Source organism: Balearica regulorum, chromosome 1 (assembly GCF_011004875.1).
Source record: "Balearica regulorum gibbericeps isolate bBalReg1 chromosome 1, bBalReg1.pri, whole genome shotgun sequence".
Lineage (NCBI taxonomy): Eukaryota > Metazoa > Chordata > Aves > Gruiformes > Gruidae > Balearica > Balearica regulorum.
Window position 1 is genome coordinate 36,843,563 of NC_046184.1, and position 20,741 is coordinate 36,864,303.

The following is a 20,741-nucleotide window of genomic DNA, read 5'->3' on the forward strand; positions in this document are numbered from 1 at the left end:
AACTTTTCTGTGAATAACTGTCTCCTTGATGTCATACATGTTACAAACTCATCCCAACATGGAGATCACAGTTGCTTTGGTAGCTTAGTTGCTGCTGATCCCAGTCCTTGAATGACTTGTGATCTGTGTGCAGACAATTTTTTTTTTTAATTCATATCTGTATCCTTCTGCGGGACGTGATTTCACAGGCAGAAAAACAACCAACCAACCCTATTTGAATGGTTTATTATCATCAAGAGGATGTTTTAAACTAAGATATAAAGAAATCTAAGGTTGTAGTTCAAGTAACTTAAGCAACTGTACTACAATATCAAATTGCTTGTGTTCAAGAAAAACTATACAACATTTAAAACCTTTCATCCAATCTGGGATTATAAAACTTGAAGCAAGGAAAACGAAGGAGCTTAACTTCTGAAGTTCCATGAATTACCAAAGGAGTAGCCAGAACAAGGTTTCTATTAGTTTTCTGTTAAGAAGTTGTTACCTGTTTATGTGCAAATATAAAAGCAAGTTAGAGAAACATACAAAGAAGCTATTAACTAGAAACATATTTCCTTCTAATTTTAGAAAAGTATTGTTTGCTGTTTTCTTAGAAGACATAAGTGTTAAATTTATTGATCCATCATGTTCTTCAAAAATGGTTTTTATGTGGTAAAAAAACTAAGATTTTTTTACTTCATCTATTAATGTGCATCTGTGTGTATAAACAGATTTTGTTCTCATCTGGTTTTTTTAGACTTCATTGTGGAATATATCATCCTAATAAAATAGCTGGCTACTTTGCATAATTTACAGATGCTCAGCTGTTAACTTTAACAATTTTCGGATATAAAAAGGAATATATTTTTTAAAGGCTCCTACTTGATTCTTTTTTTGTTTCTGAGCTGGATCCCATAATGTTTTTAAGAGGAAAAAAAAATAATAGAAGAGGCTTAGCTGTCCTTTTTGAAATAATTTAATGCTTGTGTATCCAAGTTTTTTAGGAAAAAAAAATCCATGAGTCTTCAAAAGAAAAACTGTGTGTGTTTACTGAAATGAAAAGTATCATCTTTAATAAAGAGATTTAAAATCTGGGGTTTTCCCTGAGGCAGTTGATGTGCAGACAGGTGTGCCTTTCTACTGACTGCTGTAAGAAAGATAATTGTGGAGAATAGAGCTAACTAGGGACTTATTCTGATGTCTTACATTGTAAAAGCAAGAGCTGTCAGCTTGTCTGCCACTCAAGAGCTGGACTGCTGTTTGCTGATGCATAATAACTTGTTAGACTGGGGTAACTATGTGTCTAGAGTCCCTGTGGGTAAACATCAAACATTGGTAATGTACAACAGACATTTTCAAGTTAGTTTAACAAACATGTTCATTAATATCAGTTAATGCAGAGTTGAGAAACTCTTAACAAATGCATGCCCTGAACGTTACTTTTTTTTTTGATAGCTGAATGTTAAAATATCAACCTTTCATGCACACCCCCCCAATGAAGTATGATTAACTGAATTAGTTGGGTTTTGTAAGAAGAGCCTAGTATAAACTGAAGTAAATTAAATGTAGTGAAGCTTCCTTTAAAATGCTAAATTGTATGTTAGCCTGATTATAACATCTTCACAGAATCAGAGTCCTTGACGATGGAAGGACCACTCCAGATAATCTCATCCAGTCCTCCTACTCATAGCAGGTCAACCTGTTCCAGTTTTCGACCACACTGACTGGAGAGAGAAAAAAAAAAGGGTGTTTTTGGGTTGGTTTTTTTTTTGTGAACGTGATCTTATGTTCAGATGGAATTTTTTTACATCAATTTATACCTATGGCCTTTTCTCCTTTCAGTGGGCACCACTGTGAAGGGTCTTAGTCCATCTTCTTCATCCTTTCCCTTTGGGTATTTTCCAGCTTGTCAAGGTCCATCTGAATGGCAGCACACCCATCTAGTGTATCACCCCTCCTCCCAGTTTTGTGTCATCTCTAATCTTGCTGAGGGTGCATTCTGTCTCAATGTTCTGGTCATTAATAAAGACGTTAGAGACCATAGAAATCTAGTATTGACCCCTGGAGTATACCACTAGTAACTGGCCTCCAACTGGACTTTGCACCACTGGTCAAAGTCATCTGGACCCAAGCATTCAGCTGATTTTTCAATTCATTTCACTGTACACATATGTAACCCATGCTTCATCTGCTTGTCTATGAAGATGTTACAGGAGACAGTGTCAAAAGGCTTACTGAAGTTGAGATAAACAACATCCATTGCACCGCCCCTTATCTGCTGAGCTAGCAATCTCATTGTAGAAGGCTATCAGGCTGGTTAAGCAACATTTCCATTTCATAAATCCATGCTGACTAGTTCTTGTCACCTTCTTGTCCTTTATATGTCTGGAAGTGCTTTACAGGATTACTTGCTCCATCACCATCTTTGGGATTGAGATGAGGCAGACTTGCCTGTAGTTCCCCAGATCTTCTCTCTTGCCTTCTTGAAGATTTGAGTGCCATTTATTCTCTTCCAATATTCAGGAAGCTCTCCCAGGACCTCTCAAAAATAAACAAGAGTGCCATCATAGTGACGTCAACCAACTCCTTCAGCAGTTGGTGCATCCCATCAGGCCCCCATGGTCTTATGTATCTCCAGTATGTTTAGGTGCTCCCTGACCTAGTTGTATTCCACTGAGAATAAGTCAGCCGTGCTGCAGATTTTGGTTTCAGGTGCATGGTATTCCTCAAAACTGGTCTTACTGGTAGAGACTGACAGGCTAAAGAAAGCATTGAGTACCTCAGCCTTTTCAGTGTCCTTTGTTACCAGGGCCCCTGCCCCATTTAGCAGTGTCCCATGTTTTCCTTAGTCTGCCTTTTACTGTTTGAGTATTTGTAGAATCTTTCTCGTTGCCCTTCACATCACCTGCCAGATTTAGCACCAGGTAGGCTTTGGTTTTCCTGACCTTATCCCTGCCCAATTGCACAGTATGTCTGTGTTACTCCTGGATTATCTGCCACTGCTTTCATGCAGATACTTGCTCTTCATGTTTGAGTTGGGTCAGCTCCTTGTTCATCCATGCAGGCTTCCTGCTGCCTTTGCTTGATTTTTCTACTTGTCAGGATGGACCATTTTTGAGCTTAGAGGAGATGGTCCGTGAATATCAACCAGCTCTCTTCTCTCCACGGCTGTATCCCATAGGACTCTTCCAAGCAGATCCCTGAAAAGGCTAAAGTCTACTCTCGGAAAGTCCAGGGTTGTGTTACTGCTTTCTCTTGGGATCCTGAATTTTACCATTTATGGTCATTACAGCCAAGGCCCCAACCTTCACATCCTCAACTAGTTCCTCCTTGTTTGTAAGTATCAAATTCAGCCAAGCACCTCTCCTTTTGGCTTCTCAATCACCTGTGTCAGGAAGTTGTCATCAGTGCTCTCCAGAACCTTTCTGGATTGCTTGTGCCCTGCTGTGTTGTCCCACCAGCAGGTATCACAATGGTTAAAGTCCCCTGTAAGGACTAGGGCCTGTGAATGTTAGGCTTCTTCCAGCTGCCTGAAGAAGCCTTGTCTGTTCTTTTGTATCCTGTTCAGGCAATCTATAGCAGATGCCCACGGATTATTGGAGGAAAAGTTTTTCTGGTTGCAGTTGGTTTTGCTGGTGCCCATATTTATGTTTCTAGTTTAACTCCCATAGTTATCAACAGTATAGCACAGTTTAACCATAGGGTTAATGAAGTGTGTAGGGAAGTCAGTATCTAATGTGAGTTATCATCTGGTTTGGCATTGGACTACAGTAAAGGTGTTTTTTTTAACCTGTCTTTTGCTGGACTGTTAAAATGCTAAACCATACGAAATAATTTTTTGGGTTTTGTTTGTTAGATCATGAAGTTACCTTTCAAAGTTACCTTTTACGTAGTTCCTGATGTTTTTCCAGCTATGCTGAGAATGTGGTTTACTGTTCTGCATGTGAGAAACAGGGCCATTTACTGATTATTGGTTTCTTTACAACTAGAGTTTAAAATTGATTATTTTTGTCAAGCAAGTAACTGTATTCTTAAGACATCTTTCTGTGGTGTTTTAACAGACACCACAGTAACATTAATCCATACTGAAGTTCATATACTACTAAAAGAATTTGTCCTTTTGCAGTATGCTACTAAAAGTGCTTTGTCTTAGAACCTTGTATTTAAAACATAGTTGAGTTTTAGTTGCACGTTTGATTTCTCATTTTGTCTTAGGAGATTCCTAAGTCATTGCAGTTGTTTTATGAGTAGATACTTTTGGTCATTCTTTTTGTACAGTTTTAAAGGCAGAACTGAAGTACAGTAAAACATTCAGCATTAGCATTTACTGTGTTTTCAGGGGTTTTTATTATCCTTGTTTTGATCTATTTTGCTTTAAATTATGGGGGAGGATTTCTGCCAATGTTGTTACGAAGCTTTCCCACAAGTATTGAAATGTATTAAAAGCTATAAGAGCTGTGAATGAGTTCTATTCTCCATACACAGGACTTGGCAATGAAAGCAGCTGTAAGCAAACAGAAAGGCTGCTCACATCAGAGTAGTAGGAATCACTTACTGTTTTACCTGTTATTATCACTTTGTATTTGATAGCAAATACTGTCAAAGAGTAAAACTACTGATTGTCGTCTTCTCTAAGAAACAAATTAACTTGTTTTTAGTTTTCAGTGGGAACCAAACCTTTATTTATGTAGCTTATTCTGGTTTCTTTTAATTTTTTAGACAACAATTATACACTGAGTTTTTAAATTTAAAACTATTCCATTTGAATTTGGTTTAAATTACATAAAAACTTCAAATTTCTTTTAAAAACTTCAATTTCAGTTCAAAATGACTCATTTCAAATAGCTTCTTCTAAAATAATTACAGGTAAGAGTGGGCATAATTTAACTTTTGACTTTAGGGTTAAATTGACTTCAATTTTATCTCTTTCTCGTGGACACACTCTGTGTATTTTATTTCTTTGAAGATAATGTTAAAAGAAGAGGATTTAGATTGATAAAGGAAATCTACGGGAAAGCTTTATGAATGTTGGTCAGAATAAAAATTAAATAACATTTTATTCATATCGTGATAGATAAGTTCTTTTGGAAAAAGTTTATTAATAAAAAATTGAAAATAAACGTGAAAATATACTTGGGAAAATTCCTTGCAGAGTTTAGTTCTTGAAAAGTGCTTAAAAAATCCTGAACATGCAGAATTTCTTCTTTTAATATTGTGAAATGTATTTCAAAGCTTTCCAGTGACAGCTGGAGCTTTTTGCAAACCAGTTGGAATTGCATAGGCCTCACAAAAACATGAAGGTGCCTAAAAATCCTTTGAGTATTCACAGCTTTTTCAATGGTTATCTGTAAGATTTGATCAGAAAAATACACTGCAAGGTAGTTGTATGTTGTATTTAATTATTGCGTTCAGAGGGTCTTTGTGATTAAAATGATCAGTATTCTTAAATTTAAAAATAGTCCTAAACAGTAAGGATGAGTTACAATACTATTACTTTTGGCAAAAAAATGGAGTTTAAAGGTTATTTAGTATTGTGCATAATATCTTGGAATGTTTTTAACAATATTCATAAGAATTTTAATTAAATGGTTTTGTGCTGCTATTAAACTAAGTTTAAAGTATGTATCTTCATTGTTTTGGTATCTTGTCTCAACATCCATTTATGGTTAAATGAAAAAATTATAAAATTTCCATGTTAGAAACTTTACATTCAAGGTTTTAGAACATCAAAATATCTATAGTCATGCTATAAACTGAAAGCAATTTCTAGCACAGTGGCCTGTGATTTTTTTTTGGTAATTTATTTGCTTTTTGTTTTTAATAACTTTATTTCGTCAACATGATATGCAAGTTTAAAGTACTGTGAAGCATTTTAAGTTTTAAAAGATGGATTCTGAGGGCTGCATGTCCTGGGTATTTTTAGTGCTTTGCCCACTTTTTAAAAAAATATTTCTTTTCCATGCTTGTTTATATGCATTGTTCATTTGTTAGCTTTCTTTCATATTTTTTAATATCTCAGCGTTTTTATCTAATTTATCATTTTCATATTTTTAAAGGTCCCCAGGTGCATCCAATTTTTCAACTTTACCAAAGATCTCTCCATCTCTATCAAATAATTATAACAACATGAACAACAGAAAGTAAGCAATATACCTTAAAACATTATTTAATTTAATCACCCCAGTGTGACATAAACAAAGTTGGATGTTTTATAACTCCTAGCTTAAGGATTTTGATTTGTTTTGCAATATTTGTATTGTGAATTGTTACTGGTCACTATTTCATAGTGTAGGTATTGGTAAAGCATGATAACAGGAAATGAAGCGCAGTTAAAGATGTTTGGTAATTCTTAGTCCTCAGTAGAATATAGACTAAAAAGAATGTTGAGCATTTTAAGAAAATATATAAAGACTTCATTTAGAGTTTGTCATGCTAAAAAGACATTGTTGTTGTTATTATCCTGCCTGAATTTAGATGGACAATAAAAAAGTATAAACTACTAACATTTATGGTCGTCAGGTTTTCCTTTATTTATTGATGATACGGTGTTATAGCAGCATATGTGATATCACATGTTGATTTGAGACCACTACAGCTGAATTGTTTTAGCTGTAATGGCTGTCATAGTGATTATAGCCGTTGATTAGTTATCAGTAGCTTAACTTCTGTATCTTAGTGCTAGAAGATTTGAGAGGAATCAGTCTGATAGGTTTGCTTGAATATTGCAATGAGCAGAGGCTTAGTAAAAGAGGCTTCTCACTTCTAAGGGTTTTCTCCTTTATATTCCAAAACAGAAGTTTAATAAAGAATGTGATAAAACTCTAAAAGAAGAGCTTTCATATTCCAGTGGCCAACTTTGTGTGTAATCTTTTTTTGTTGTACACAACTGTAAAAAAAAAGTTGGTGAATATAGAAAAACATGGGATTATTTCACTTTAACAGATAATGGAGCATCTTTCAAATGCTTGAAACCAGAGAGCACTCATCTTTAATGCAAGCTGGGGGAAATTGAAGAGGCTTATTCTTAAAATTCATTCAAATTTAAAATACATTTCCAAACATGCATTTTGTGATCAAACATGAAGATGTTAAATATTAAAAAGGTGACATAAATATTAAATATCTTATACAATATCTTCCAGTTAAATACTGCATTTATCAGAAGTGATTTTTCCTAAGGGGTGAAGTGTCACTTGTGCTTCTACCAATTGTGAGTAGCCCCAACTCTCACTGTTAAACAGTTGAAATCCATGTATTTAACTGCAGTCTATTGTACTCTGTGTGTGAATGTGTAGTAAATAAAAAGTATATTGTCTCTATGATTGTGTGAAAAATTACTTGACCAGAGCTGAGCCTCCAGCTGAGAACTAATCTCTCCTTCCCCCATTGCTTATGCAAAAGACAGTTGTAATGCCAAAACCAAAGCTTAACAGTTACTTTTTCCTAGGGAGCTACCATTTTAAATCAAGCCAGGAAGGCTGTCTTCTTTTTCTAATTTTTTTTCCTTCTTTTTTTTTTCCTCTTCTGTTTTTTAATGTTAGCTTCTCCCTAGTGATGCTGTAGTTATTTTTAGGAAGTACTTATGAAACCTGTTGCCAGCTCTTGCAGCTTTTAAAGATAGTTTCTTCACTTGCTTTAGCCAATTTTATTTTTATTTCTTGGTTTATTTTGGAGCCAAAATGGGAGCTTTTAGAACTTAAGGTAAAATTCTGGGGTTGTTTTTTCTTTGTTTTTTGTTTTGTTTTAATTTCAGGATTTTCAACAGAAATATGTGTTTAAAAGGAAGTGATATAAAATTCAGATTTGATAAGGAATTGGTCCATTGAAGTGCCTTAATTATAATTTAAATGTTTGTAAATCAGATAGTAGGTACATGTTCTTTATAGTGTTATGAAATACCAGCTATTTTTCTCTTGTAACTCAAACCAGTGTATATCTGGATGTTATATAAGGCAGATGTTCAGTGCAGAAGTATATGGTTTTCCTTACAACAATGAACCAATTATGATGAGTTTAAAATAAATATTTAAAACCCACAAATTTATAATTCACTGCAATATATATATAGTACATGAGAATCTTTAGCAGCACTTCTGTCAGAATACGTGTTCAAGATGAACTAGTTCAGTGATAGAGAAGTCATTCCATTAATACACTATGTACTTTAAAGCACATAGGTTGCACTAAGAATTTTGGGCTTGAAAAGGTAAATGGAAAGATAGATCTCTGTATTTAATTGTATTACATCATTCTGGGTTAAGATCAGTTTCTTCCTATGTTCTGCTCTTCTCACAAATATCTCCTTGTCTAAGAAAGCACTTCTTTTCCATTAATTAATGCTATCTTCTTTTCATTACTTCCTTAATTAATGACTTAATGTCAGCTTTGCCTGGAATTTATTTTCATGTTTCTGCCTTACTGCCTCTTACATTGCACGTTATCGTTAGTGCAATAGCAAAATTATACATTTGCGGCTTTCCAGGATCCATTGGCACCTCCATATGGACGTGAGTGGCTGTGACTCTAAAAGAAATACCGACATTTGTTTTGAAGATAATTTTAGCTGACAAAGCTGATTTGTAAGGCAGAAAAAGCAAACAACAGGTTGCGTGTAGTAATAGTCATAAATGCTAGTCGTTGCAAGCCTGTGTTTGCAATTATTACAGCTTGGCTATGGAGTACAAAATAGATTAAAACTCTGAAAAGTATCATGTTTCTTTATATGGTACACGTTTCTGTAATACTTATCTAATCCAGTGTTCTGAGTAATAGTAAGCCTCAAATTGGTAAATACTTAATTGTGTGCTGAGCTAGTCATACATTAAATAATGGAAATAGCTTGTGCAAATTTTATCAGGTCCAAAGCCTTCGTTTCTGTAATTGTGAGTTTGCATTTGATGGAATGAAGGATTCCAAATAATTGATCATTGATGTTCTTTTGCCTTTACAGGTGATCTTGTTGAAAGAATAACATAGGAGGATTAGCATAATATGTGTTAGTGGATTCAGAAGAGCAGGGAGACACACGCATCATTTAGGTCTTACTGGAATTTCTGTTTATTGCTGTTATAAAGCAATACCTTTCATGTCACTTGGTATTTTTTAAATTATGTGGGGAGGGGATTAAAAACAGTTGAACAGGGATTTTGCTTTTGGGGAATTAAGTGAAAAGTTGTTTTGTTTTCTTCATTTGTAACCATCGTTTCAGGCTCCTAAAATTACTTGCTTCATCATTCAGTAGTGTCAGCTTGTCAGAAGATGAACAGCTGGTAGCTTTGTTCACATGCTTGGTATATTTCAATATGCTTATTTGAAGAAGTATAAATGTAAATTACATCACCTGTAGGAACAGTTTCTTCATGTTGCATTTGACACATAGGCAAATATTATGAGGAAGGTGATTTTTTTTAACTTTATTTAAATAGATTATAATATTAACTTTTGCTTTCCAGACCATGATCATGAACAATAACAAAGACGGTAGTCTTTGCGTAGTGACATGGGTCTCTCCTGCTGCTTCAGGCATCTCTAAAAATTGATGGAACCCCATTAAGGGTTTGTTAAAGTGGCTGGTCACAAAAACACATTGGCAGTGTGTTAAAGTGGTTGAAATATTACAGAGCTCAGTAAGTGTTACAAACTTCTAATTTCCTGGGCTCATTCTTGCAACTCAAATTCCCTTTGCTATACCTATTGTTGGTATATGGCACTCCACTGTCAAATTGTGTCCTTTCCAAAGCTAGCAATGCTTTTCCAAACTTCTCTCTTGAAATCCAGCTTCCCAGAGCTCCAACTACACAATGAGTGCTCTGGGTTCTTCATCATCTGAAAGCTGCTTTGAGGTTCAAAGGCAGGATACAGACAGTACATAAAACTTGTTTCAAATATGGCATATGCAACTCAAAATGTATAGATTTACAGATAATAAAATCTCGTTCGGAAACCTCCCTTTACCATTTTCACTACTTCAAGAACTCTGTTTAGCTGTTCAAGGATCTGAAGATGGTTTCATTTTTTCAAGCCTTGCCTTACTTTGAGCAGCAATTTTTTCTAAGAGCCATCAGTGTGGTGTTTCTGTTGTTGCCCTTACTTGACCACCACATTCCAATACTACCCCTCTGCTTTTCCATGCATTGTTCCTTCATTAAAGGCAACTTTCTGAAGGTTTTGTGGGAAAAACAGATGGAGGTTGGGGACATGCTATCACAAGTTACTTTTTCTAGGGCATTTCTGTTTGAATGAAGTTTATGTAGACTTGCCTTGCATCTTTACTCGCTTTCTATTGTTGGCCATTTACAACTGACTGTTAATAATACTTTATTTTTTGTCCAGTCTCAAAAGCATGAAAAGCAGAGGCACAATGTAAGTTAAATAAAAATAAAAAAATGAAGTTTGCAGACTGATAAAGCTGTAAAGAGACATCTCCTAGTCTCCTGCACATAGTAGGCACAGTATTTTGCTGGTTATTTTTTGATAAATTACCACAGAACCCTGAAAGAGAAATATATGAATAGGCCTGAGTCACAGGATGAGTGTGGTAACCATATTCTCTAAAGCCCTCAAATGTATTTCTGTGGGCTGGTATGGAAGATGAAAGAGCTCAGAAATGGCTTTCCCTTTTGAGAAATAAATTCTGACAGTTTGTCCCTTAGAGCAAACCAACACTGAGGATCTATCTGCATTACAATTATCTTGAATTAAATTATCAAGATGTTACTCAAGTAATTTGAGGAAATCTTTGACGTGAATGCACTATAGCCAAAAGACACCAATTACATTTCTAGTGTCCCTCCTAAGGTGGCAGGTCATGAAGGAGGGAAGGCTGCAGAGAAGGAAAAAGGAGTGAAAATTCCCAGGAAAAGTACATTCAGTCTGTTTATTACCCCTACTGTCCTAAATTTCCAAAAGATATTTCTCTTCTATTAACCATGAGAAAAGTGTAATCTCTGAATCAGGTGAGGAAAACAGTAGGAAGCAAGCAGGGCTGAAAGTAGAAGCTTATTGTATACCCTGTACATGTGCATTTCTATTGCTGCTGTGCACTGCTGGGCTGGGTCAGTGGGTTGGTTGTATTGTGGAAGTTACACTAGCACCAGTGGCAACCTTGTGCCTTTTCTTCCTGGGAGTACTAAGGCTTGCCAGCTTAAGGGAACCAGGGTTGATTGCAGTAGCTGGACTGCAGCTGCAAAGGAGAGGGAAGGTGATTTTCTCTGGGGATCTCTTATGCATGCATGAACCAGGAACTAATGATAGGGAAGGGTCGACCACAGAAGCAAGCTTGAAGGATATGTGGGCCCCACAAGTATCTTGTGTAAACTAGGGTGAAGCATTTAAGGTAGGATTAAGCTGAACAGGCTAAACTAACTTTACAGGGATTTTTCATGGAAAATGACCAGTAAACACAATGCCACTTAGCTAGTTTGGGGGCAAGCCAGAGAGCAGAGAAAATGCGTGTGTATGGAAAAGGGAAGGACTGATAGGAAAGTCACCTATTGGATTGAAATGATCAGATGTAAAAGTTTGAGAACAACAGCTTTATGAACAGCGGAGCTATAAACTACAGATTCCTGAGGCCATCGGAAGAGGGACAAATTTTTTTCCCCTTCTGTTTGAAATTTTCAGTAACTCTTGTGATTGAAACAAAGCAACTGTTACTCATGAAAAGTGAGCAATTGTGCACTGAGGGAACAGTTGGAATTCAGTTGGATTTAAAGTCTGTGGTACTGTTCAGGAATAATGGCTGGAGTGTGCTATTGGGCACTTGAATCCTCAGACTTTTATAATTATAAATCTCAAGGGGTTTTTGGGATTGACTTTTTGCACTGCATATTTTTGCTTGTCATTCTTAACGATTGACTTTCAAATTTTTGTCCAAGTTGCTTCTAATGTGAATAATGCTAAGTGACTGCAGAAATACTTTTGAACTTTAGCCAAAGCTACTATCACACAGATTTCATTATGATCAGTGCCTGAAATAGTTTAAGAAAGAGTTTAACTTTTCTGGTTGGTTGTTTTTTCTAGTATCTGTAATATTACAGAGCATCCTCTTACAAGATTCTTTTCCCTTCCTAGTGTTCTTGGATATGCTTACTTTACTGTTTTGAGGGTTATTATATATTTAGTATCTGCATGACTTCATCTGGAAACAAATTGCTTTAAATCTTGCCATTTTACCTATTTCAGTCTTCTCCAGTTTCTCCAAACAGATGCATCATAGAGATTTATAATGAAGTTATTACAAGGCATTTTGCGCATTCTTTTACCTCTCAAGGCTTTCCTGCATTTGCATGCTGGATTGTGCTGTCCTAGCAGGGAAGCTATAAATAGACTCTCTGATGCAGTGAGGCGGCTATGCCACAGTGGCCTTGGAAATCTCAGCTTTCACCTGTAACTCTGCGTTCCCATTCCCACCGACCTCACTCTTGCAGTAGCAGGATGCAAAAGGGACGTAAATGATTGATTGCTGCTGGTGGTGTCTAAAGTCTGGGTGTATTAAATTTGATGGAGCAATGAAGAATAGAGTAAGCTGTGAAGCTACTCCTATCGCAAAGGGGTAGGGATACAATTACAGTTATTGCAGTACATGAGATTTTGGTTGTTTGCACAGGTGACTTTTAAATTGAAAGTAATGTTATTACCGAAGTTAAATACTTCTTTTAAATCCTTTCTTGTTCACAGAAGTTACTTTAACATTTTTAATCATTTAAGTTTATAAAGTACTTGTATGTATTAAAGTACTATAGAGTACGTTTACATTGTGAAAGATGTTTTGTTTTTTTACAGTGTGAAAAATTCAAACTATTGTCTCCCATCATATACTGCTTATAAGAATTATGATTATTCAGAGCCAGGAAGACACAATGAGCAGCCAGGCCTGTGTGGCCTGAGTAACTTGGGGAATACATGTTTCATGAATTCAGCAATTCAGGTACGTACTTTAGAATGAGGTGAGCTTGTCTTATTGTTTGGAAAGGTATTTTGTTACATTTTGTCACCTTTGGAAACTAATATTAAGAGACTTCATTAAGTAGCAGGATAGCATTAAAAGTGAGGAAGTTTTTACTAGAAAAGTGGATTTACATAGCTTCATTCCTTGTTTCCCCTGTTTTTGCAATGTCAGAAAGAGAATTGACATGAGTGAACCCTTAAGTGGGATTCTTTGCTTTTTGTAATGATTGCCATGCATGCATGTCACAAAAAATACTTTTTCCTTTTGAAATGCACTTGAGTACAGATTGTAGTGCTGAAGTGTTAGAAAGTAGATGACTGGTGGCTTAGTGGGCCCTCATTTCTAACTAATTATCATGTGCTTAATGTGCAGGGAACCTTTGAATGTAGCTCATGGATGAGATATTTTACAGGAATGTAACAGCTTGCTTCTTTGCTATGATTGCAAGAGAAGTACTAGTATACCTAGTATTACTCTTACCAAGACAAAAAAAACCCAACTCCTAAGTGGAAGCTGCAGTGGTAGATTAATTAATGATCAGAAAGAAGTAGTAGTTTAATTTGAATTTGTTTAGTTCTGGAACTCATGTTTTGTCATCAAATAGTCTTATGTCAAAAATCTCTAAAGTGTATTTAAGTTCTTGTTCACATTTTTTTCCTGCTGAGTATAAAGATACTAGATCTTAACCAAGCATACTTCAGAGTTAATCTCCTCCTTTGTCATCACTAGGGTTCCCAACTTATGTTTGTGATTTCTTTGGGCAAAATTAAAAAAAATAATAATGTTGAATTCCTTCTTTAGCCTGTTCAGGAAAAAAGTCGTTTCAGATACATTTATAAGCTAAGTTTATGAAGTTGTTGAAATTTGTTCAAAAGAAGACATATTCTAGAATTTCATAGTCTGTGCAGATTTTCTAGAATAATTTGGGTTCACAGGGACCCCAGAATGATCATGGATCCCACCTCCTGTTTGTGTCCATTACACTGGTCTGTCACTGCATGCTTCCTAGAAGAGTCTGGCTCCGCTTCTCTCTAGCCTCCCATTAGGTAGCTGCAGACCCCCACAAGCTCCCCCTTTAGTCTTGTCATCTTCACATGGAACAAATGTATACAGCTCTCAACTTTTCCTTGCATGTTGTTCTCCAGCCCCCTAATCACGTTGGTGGCCCCCCTCCACTCTTTCTTACACTGGGGAGCCCTAAATGGGACAGTGCTCCAGCAGCAGTCTCACAAAGTGCCAAATAGAGGGGACGCCCTGCTTACCTTTGCCTCTGGCTACTATGGCTAATACAGCCAGCTTGCAATTGGCCACCTTTCCCACGGGGATGCACTGCTGGCTCTTCCACATTTCCCCAGTCATGACCCGCTGGGTCATCTTACGCAAAGCTGCTTTCTAGCCAGGCAGCCCCCAGCCTGCAGTGGTGTATGGGGTTATTCCATACTTATTTATATAAGGCATCCATAAAGCTCAGTTTATTCATGTTTCTAAAAATGTTTTCATGAGGATACTTGAAGAGAAGTTGAACAGTGCAGGAAGTAATTAAATTTTTTTTTTTAGCATAGTGCACGAAAGATGGCTAAACTGAAAGAGGGAGGGGGACACATTTTGCAGCGTCCGTTCTAAATAAAAGTGCTATATGTAACCTCTCTTAATTACTGAATTGCGTCATTATGCTATTGTAAAGAAAAAAAATGTATTTTCTGTCTAGTGTGTGAACCAGAATTGTCTTTTAAAAGTTGAATTTAAAAAATGGTCTTAGCACATAGTGAAATTTTTTTTTATGATGCTGCACTGTTCGTCAGGCTAGACTGATTAAAAACAAGGATAACTTTGATTACTTGGTAAACTGGTATACATTAATTTGCATATATGTAGATTTAAAACCTTTTAGATGAGAATTATAAGCATGGGTTATTGCCTTTAGGATTCTTATAAAGCTTAACAACCTTATTACAGTTCACATCAGTATCCCATTAACTGGATTTAACTCTGAGGTCTCCGTTCTAAATCATGTCAGCTTTGACTTCATTGCTTTTCAGTTATATCTAGGGAATCAAGTGTTCAAATAAGTTCTGAGTAACTGTAGTGTAAATTAGTAAATACAATTTTGCTGATTCACAAGACAGTGCCCTGAATCAGACAAGTAGGTGTTTATTGAGCAGTACAGCTTTTAGTTTGGCATGATCCCTTTAGTATGTCCTTGATGGTGTGTTTTTTCAAATGCATTATTTGGCAGCTTTCTTAGCAAGGAAGTGTAAAGTATCTTTCAGTTCCACCTACTATATCTCCCAAAGTATTGTTCGGAGTTTAATGTTATCTAAGAAATCCATGAAAGTGCTTTTTAGTGAAAGTATGACATGTTTTTAACACATTAAGGTCTCGCAGAGTGTCAGTTCTACTGTCCTCTTCCTCTTGCTATCACTTAACTTCTACTTTTTTTTCCAATTACACTGAAAGCATACATTTCACTGCACTAATTTGTCATTAATTTTACCTCCTACTGTTCCCAGAGTAACACTGAATTATTCTGGCTAGAGGTGCAGTACCTCTGGCCAAAGCACTCTTGAACGCAGTTGATCTTGTGTAATCTTGGAAGCAACAAAGGGATGGGCCAGATAGTATGTGCATGGCAGACTAGAGTATTCTGCTTGGGAATATTGGATGCTCTAGGCTTTGAACTGGATGATGGGGCTGAGTGCACCCTCAGCAAGAGTAGAGATGACACGAATCTGGAAGGAGGGACCGATATACCAGATGAGTGTACTGCCATTGAGAGGGACCTCAGCAGGCTGGAGAAATGGGCAGACAGGAACCTCATGAAGTTCAAGCAAAGGAAATGCAAAGGCCTGCACGAGAGGAGGAATAACCCCAAGCACCAGTACACACTGGGGTGTGGCAGGACGGGCGACCAGATGGAAAGCAGCTTGGCAGAGAGGCACCTGGAGTTCTGCTGGACAAAAAGCTGAGCGTGAGCCAGCAATGTGTCCTTGTGGACAAGGCAGCCAACAGCCTCCTGGGCTGCAGTGGGCAAAGCATTGCCAGCAGGTCAAGGGAGGTGATCCTTCTCCTCCACTCGGCGCTGGCGAGGCACCCCTGGAGTGCTGGCTTCACTTCTGGGCTCCCCGGTACCCGAGAGACAGGGATATACTGGAGCGAGGTCAGTCAGAGGCCACAAAGGTGATGAAGGGATTGCAGCATCTCACCTACGTGGAGAGGCTGAGAGAGCTGGGACTGTTCAGCCTGGAGAAGAGAAGGCTCCAGAGCCATCTTATCAATGTGTAGAAATACCCAATGGGAAGGAATGAAGAAGATGATGGAGCAAAACCCTTCTCAGTGGTGCCCATTGAAAGGAGAAGAGGCTATGGGCACAAACTGAAGCACAGGCAAGTCTGTCTAAACATAAGAAATTCTGTTTTACAGTGAGGGTTGTCAAACAGTGGAATAGTTTTTCCTGGGAGGCTGTGGAGCCTGCATCCTTGGAGATGCTCAAAACCTGACTGGGCACAGTCCCAAGCAACCTGCTCTAGGTGTCCCTTCTTTGAGCAGGGGACTGAGCTAGACCATCTCCAGAGGTGCCTTCCAACTTCAACTATTCTGTCATTCTCTGATTTGCTTTGGTTACCTACTCTAGCTTATTTACCTTAAGGTGTCTTCCTTCACATTTATGTCAACACAGGGTTTGTCAGGATAAATGTGTTTTTCTTTAAACAAAATAGCTTACTGTAGAGTTTTGAACTCTGAAATAGTTTCCAATTCCATTCATGTTCTATTCCAAAAGATCTGCTTTGATCCCTTCCATTCAGTCACTGCTGAGTGTAATTAATGTAGCTTCCTTCAACAGAAGCAGAGCTTAGTTTATCCACTCTCCTGCTGATTACCAGTTTTCTCAGATATTCATCCTTCCCAGACAGCATTGAGGCCCCTTAGTGTTCATATAAGAGTCATTTCTGCTTCAGAAACCACTTCGTTTCTCAGACAGCTTCTCTTTGCTCTCATGTCGTGTACAGTGAAGATGGTTTGCATCGAACTGTTATCAGTGTTCCTTGAAAAAGAGGGACAGTTTTTTCTTGCTCTCCAGAGTCTGATAAACTTGTCTGAAGATTTTTGCCCTGTAACCATACCAGATAGATATATGATAATCCTGGCAGTGTCTTAAATTTTGTTGCAAGTTCATTAATATAGGTGAAAGTTCATCTATAGGTAAGATTAAACTTGCCCCTTCATGCTTCTAATGATTATTGTAAAGAGACCTTTGCTTTTCCAAGTAGGGGCTTTCAGTGTTAACAAAGCTCAAGACCACTAGAGGAAAGATGGTGAAGAGATGGGTAAGATCCTCTGTGGTACCACAAACAACTGCAAGCTGAGTAGGAGTAAGGTCAGGAAGGTTAAGATACCATTGTATTTCTCCCAAGTGCTGTTGTCTTATAACTGTTTCTTATTAAAAAAAAGCAATAATTCAATATTATTTCATATTTTGGTTGCATTGAACCTTTTTTGTAGATTTTTCAGATTCTTTTGAAGGCCTGTTTTATGTATCTAACTTACTTCAGTGCTAACACCTAAGGCTTGATTATTATTTTATTATTAAGGCCTAAATGCTTTTGCAGATCTGAGCATTAAATAAAACAGGAAGGACAATAGGGAGCTTGTGGACTTTATGAAAATATATTATTATGAATGCTTGAACCCATATTAAAAAAAAAAAGCATTTGGCAAGTAGATGTTTTATTCACATTCACTCATGTACATGACTGTATTCTAAGCTGAAAAAAATTAGAAAACTATGAATCTCCTCGAGCATTGCTGTGCTGCCACCTGTGGATGTTACCTAAGTATTGCTTTGCCCTATTGGTGGCATACTAGTGATTAGAGCTCTGTGGGAAATGTTTTTGTTTTTTTTCTTTTTGTAGTGAAAATCTGAGAGTTCACAAAGTTTTCATTTTGTAATTCAAAAATAGGAGAAGAATGAAAGTAAATGTTTTAATTAAAAATGCTTTTTTCCCCTCACATTTTAATTTTTTTTTGTTTTTTCCATCAGTGTGAATATATATATACTTGACCTTTGAACAACAGCTATTGAAAGCTATTGAAAGCTTTGCAATGGGGTATTTCAGCAGTTTTCTTTCTTCAAAAAGCTGATTAACATTCCCTCTAATTATTTGTGGCTATGAATTTATCCAGACAAAACGTAACATCTCTTCACCAAAACCTGAAATGAGTAAGGGTTTAGTGCTCTGTTTCGTTGGAGTTTGGTTTAAGGGGTGTATTAGCTGAGTGCTCCTTACCGTGTCTGACACTAAGTGCTTCAGACAAAAGTAGGATAGACAGGTATAAAGTAATTTACTTTTTCTCCTATTACTTGGATCTTTCTTTCAGTCCGTCAGCTCTTGGTCTTTTAGTAGAAGGCTGAAATAGGAAATTTCAATGTCCCTTGCATAAAATTGTTATTAAATAGGACAGCTGAAGAACCATGATACTTACAGGAACCCTCAATTGTTAGCTCAATTTCATGATCTTATTGTCTGCTTCTCATTTCTCCAGTTCACTAGCATAATAGGTAATGATGTTTGCTTTGAAATTTTATTTTTATCATTATTTCCATGTAATATCCCTTATGGGATGTGAATAAATGTTTTCTCATTACTTTAGCATCATAGGATAATTTGGGTTAGAAGGAACTTCAGGAGTTTTCTAGTGAAACTGGAAACTTCTGCTCTAAGGAAGGTCAGCTCTGAGGTCAGACCAGGTTGTCCAGAGGTTTATCCAATTGGGTCTTGAAAACCTCCTCGAAGGCTGCACAGCTTCTCGGTTCCACTGCTTGACTCTTCTTACAGTGAAAACTTGTTTCCTTATATCCTTAACCTCTCTTGTTTCAACTTATGCCAATTGTTTCTTGTCCTCCCACTGTGCACCACTGCAAAGAGCCTGGTTTCATCTTCTCCTTAACTTCCCTGTAGGTACCAGAAGGCCGCTATTGGGTTTCCCTGTAACACTCTTCTCTGCAGGCTGAACAAACCCCGATGCTTAAGCCTTTTCTCACGGGGCAAGTGCTCCCGGGCCACTGACTGTCTTGGTGGCCCTCTTTCTTCACTCGTTTTATTTTCTTTTTATCAATTAAACAATCAGACTCCTTGCAAACTCTTTTATCAGAGTTTTCCCATACTTAAATTATATGGATTTAGACAAGTATAACATGACTATTTTTATTATTATTTTTCCACTTATATGAAGGTTTCATTGGACAGATGGACTTGTTAACAAGATCATAGTCTGGTATTTGAATTACAATATTCCAGTGAGGCTACAGCATTGAGAGATACATATATATAAGGCACTAAAAATAAAGATTATTTATTGTTCATTTTCCTGTGCATCTTAATGTCTCCCACACCCTACTAGTTACAGCTGTGCTCTCTAAACAGTAGACTATATCTGTCTTTACAGGTGATTTTTGACTCAGTAGTTTAGAATTCTTCCATGGTGTTTGTATGCATGTGGATGTACATCAACAATGCATGCAGTGTTGCATAATACAGTTGATGCACAAATTGTGTGAAGCTTTGTTTCATCCAGTTGCATTGTTTGTCTAATTTTCTTGGAGGTTCATTATGATCCCTTGATAAATAGTTGCTATCCACAGATTGTTCTGCTACAGAAAAATCCTTTTTTTTTTCCCCCTTTTTTTCCAAGTAATAATATGTAACATGGAATATAATTTCAATGTTAACCTCTGTCATGCTGAAGACCTGTCCTTTTCTTCTGCAGTTTGTTGTTTCACAGTTGGTCTTGGAGTTTTCTACATTGTGTTCCATCTTTTCCCATGATCATTTAGCTAAACGACCAGTTTGGGTTTAGAGACTGAGCACTTTATAGAAGTTTTGTGGAATACTTGTGGAATACCTGCAATGAAGTACCATTCTGCTATCTCTTTAGTTCACAAATATTTTTCTGTAGTTTTACTGTATTTGTTTAGCTTTTTTGGTTTCATCTGTTGGTATACTTGTTAGTTTACCGATGTCTGTGTTTTAAAACAAACAAAAAAACCCCAACAAAACCACTAGGTTGAACAGGGCACATAAATCTGTGACTTTGCTGTCTGGTAGATTGTCTTGGTTCTAATAGTTCATTGGTTTTTGGTTTTTTATTGATGCTTTCCATAAGGCTTCCTTGATAACCTGCAACATATCACATCATGAGAAAATAGGCATGTGAGCTTCCTTTCAAATTGGCTTCTGGATCTTTTTTTTCCTTTAATTATGATCTTAAATAGTTCTCCGTTGTTGGCCTTTTCAAGGAGGAAACATGTTTGTAATTATTTAGCTTTGTCAGTTATGTTGAAAAGATCAGTGGGTATGTGGCCAACTGCATTAGTTCCTTTAGCAGCTACTCTTTTCAAGGTTGTGGCCTTTGATATTTTAGAAAAGATGTCAGCTCTATATCTCAGAAATTGCTGTGTTCAGATAGATACTTGTGCATTCCAGTACTGCCATCAGTGTCATCTTATGTGGAAATTGTTACAAGGAAAAAGGGAGATTATCTGTAGTAATGTTCCTGACAAATATAAATTAATATTCTGAGAAAGTGACAAAACTAATCTATGGGGTAAAAACTAAAAATAAATAAATAAATACATTTTTTTTAGGGTTTTGGTGAAACAACACACTGTCAGCACATTGTGTAGTGCTTGACTAAGAACCCATAGAAAATTTACTATGTTTGCATTTAGTACCTTTTTCTGGACATTCCTCACACTAAGCTGAACGGATTTGATATCCTAAACCAGCCCAAAAATAACCCAGAAGAAAAGTGAGGA

General features: G+C 36.8%; 1 protein-coding gene across 6 annotated transcripts in view; it reads left to right on the forward strand.

Annotated features, from left to right (window-relative positions):
- Nucleotides 1-20,741, forward strand: part of USP15 (ubiquitin specific peptidase 15) — a 68,557-nt gene that overhangs the window by 34,563 nt on the left and 13,253 nt on the right. For 4 of the 6 annotated variants that reach the window (XR_012834009.1, XR_012834010.1, XM_075745312.1 and 1 more), the window contains 2 exons: nt 6,036-6,119; nt 12,763-12,907. Coding sequence is in view for 4 of the 6 variants with exons in the window: in XM_075745312.1 (XP_075601427.1) it covers nt 6,036-6,119; nt 12,763-12,907 (229 nt within the window). In the remaining 2 variants the exon portion in view is untranslated. Of the gene's footprint in view, nt 1-6,035; nt 6,120-6,921; nt 7,302-12,762; nt 12,908-20,741 lie in introns of those variants that run through there. The other 2 variants (XM_075745334.1, XM_075745338.1) reach the window with 2 other exon arrangements.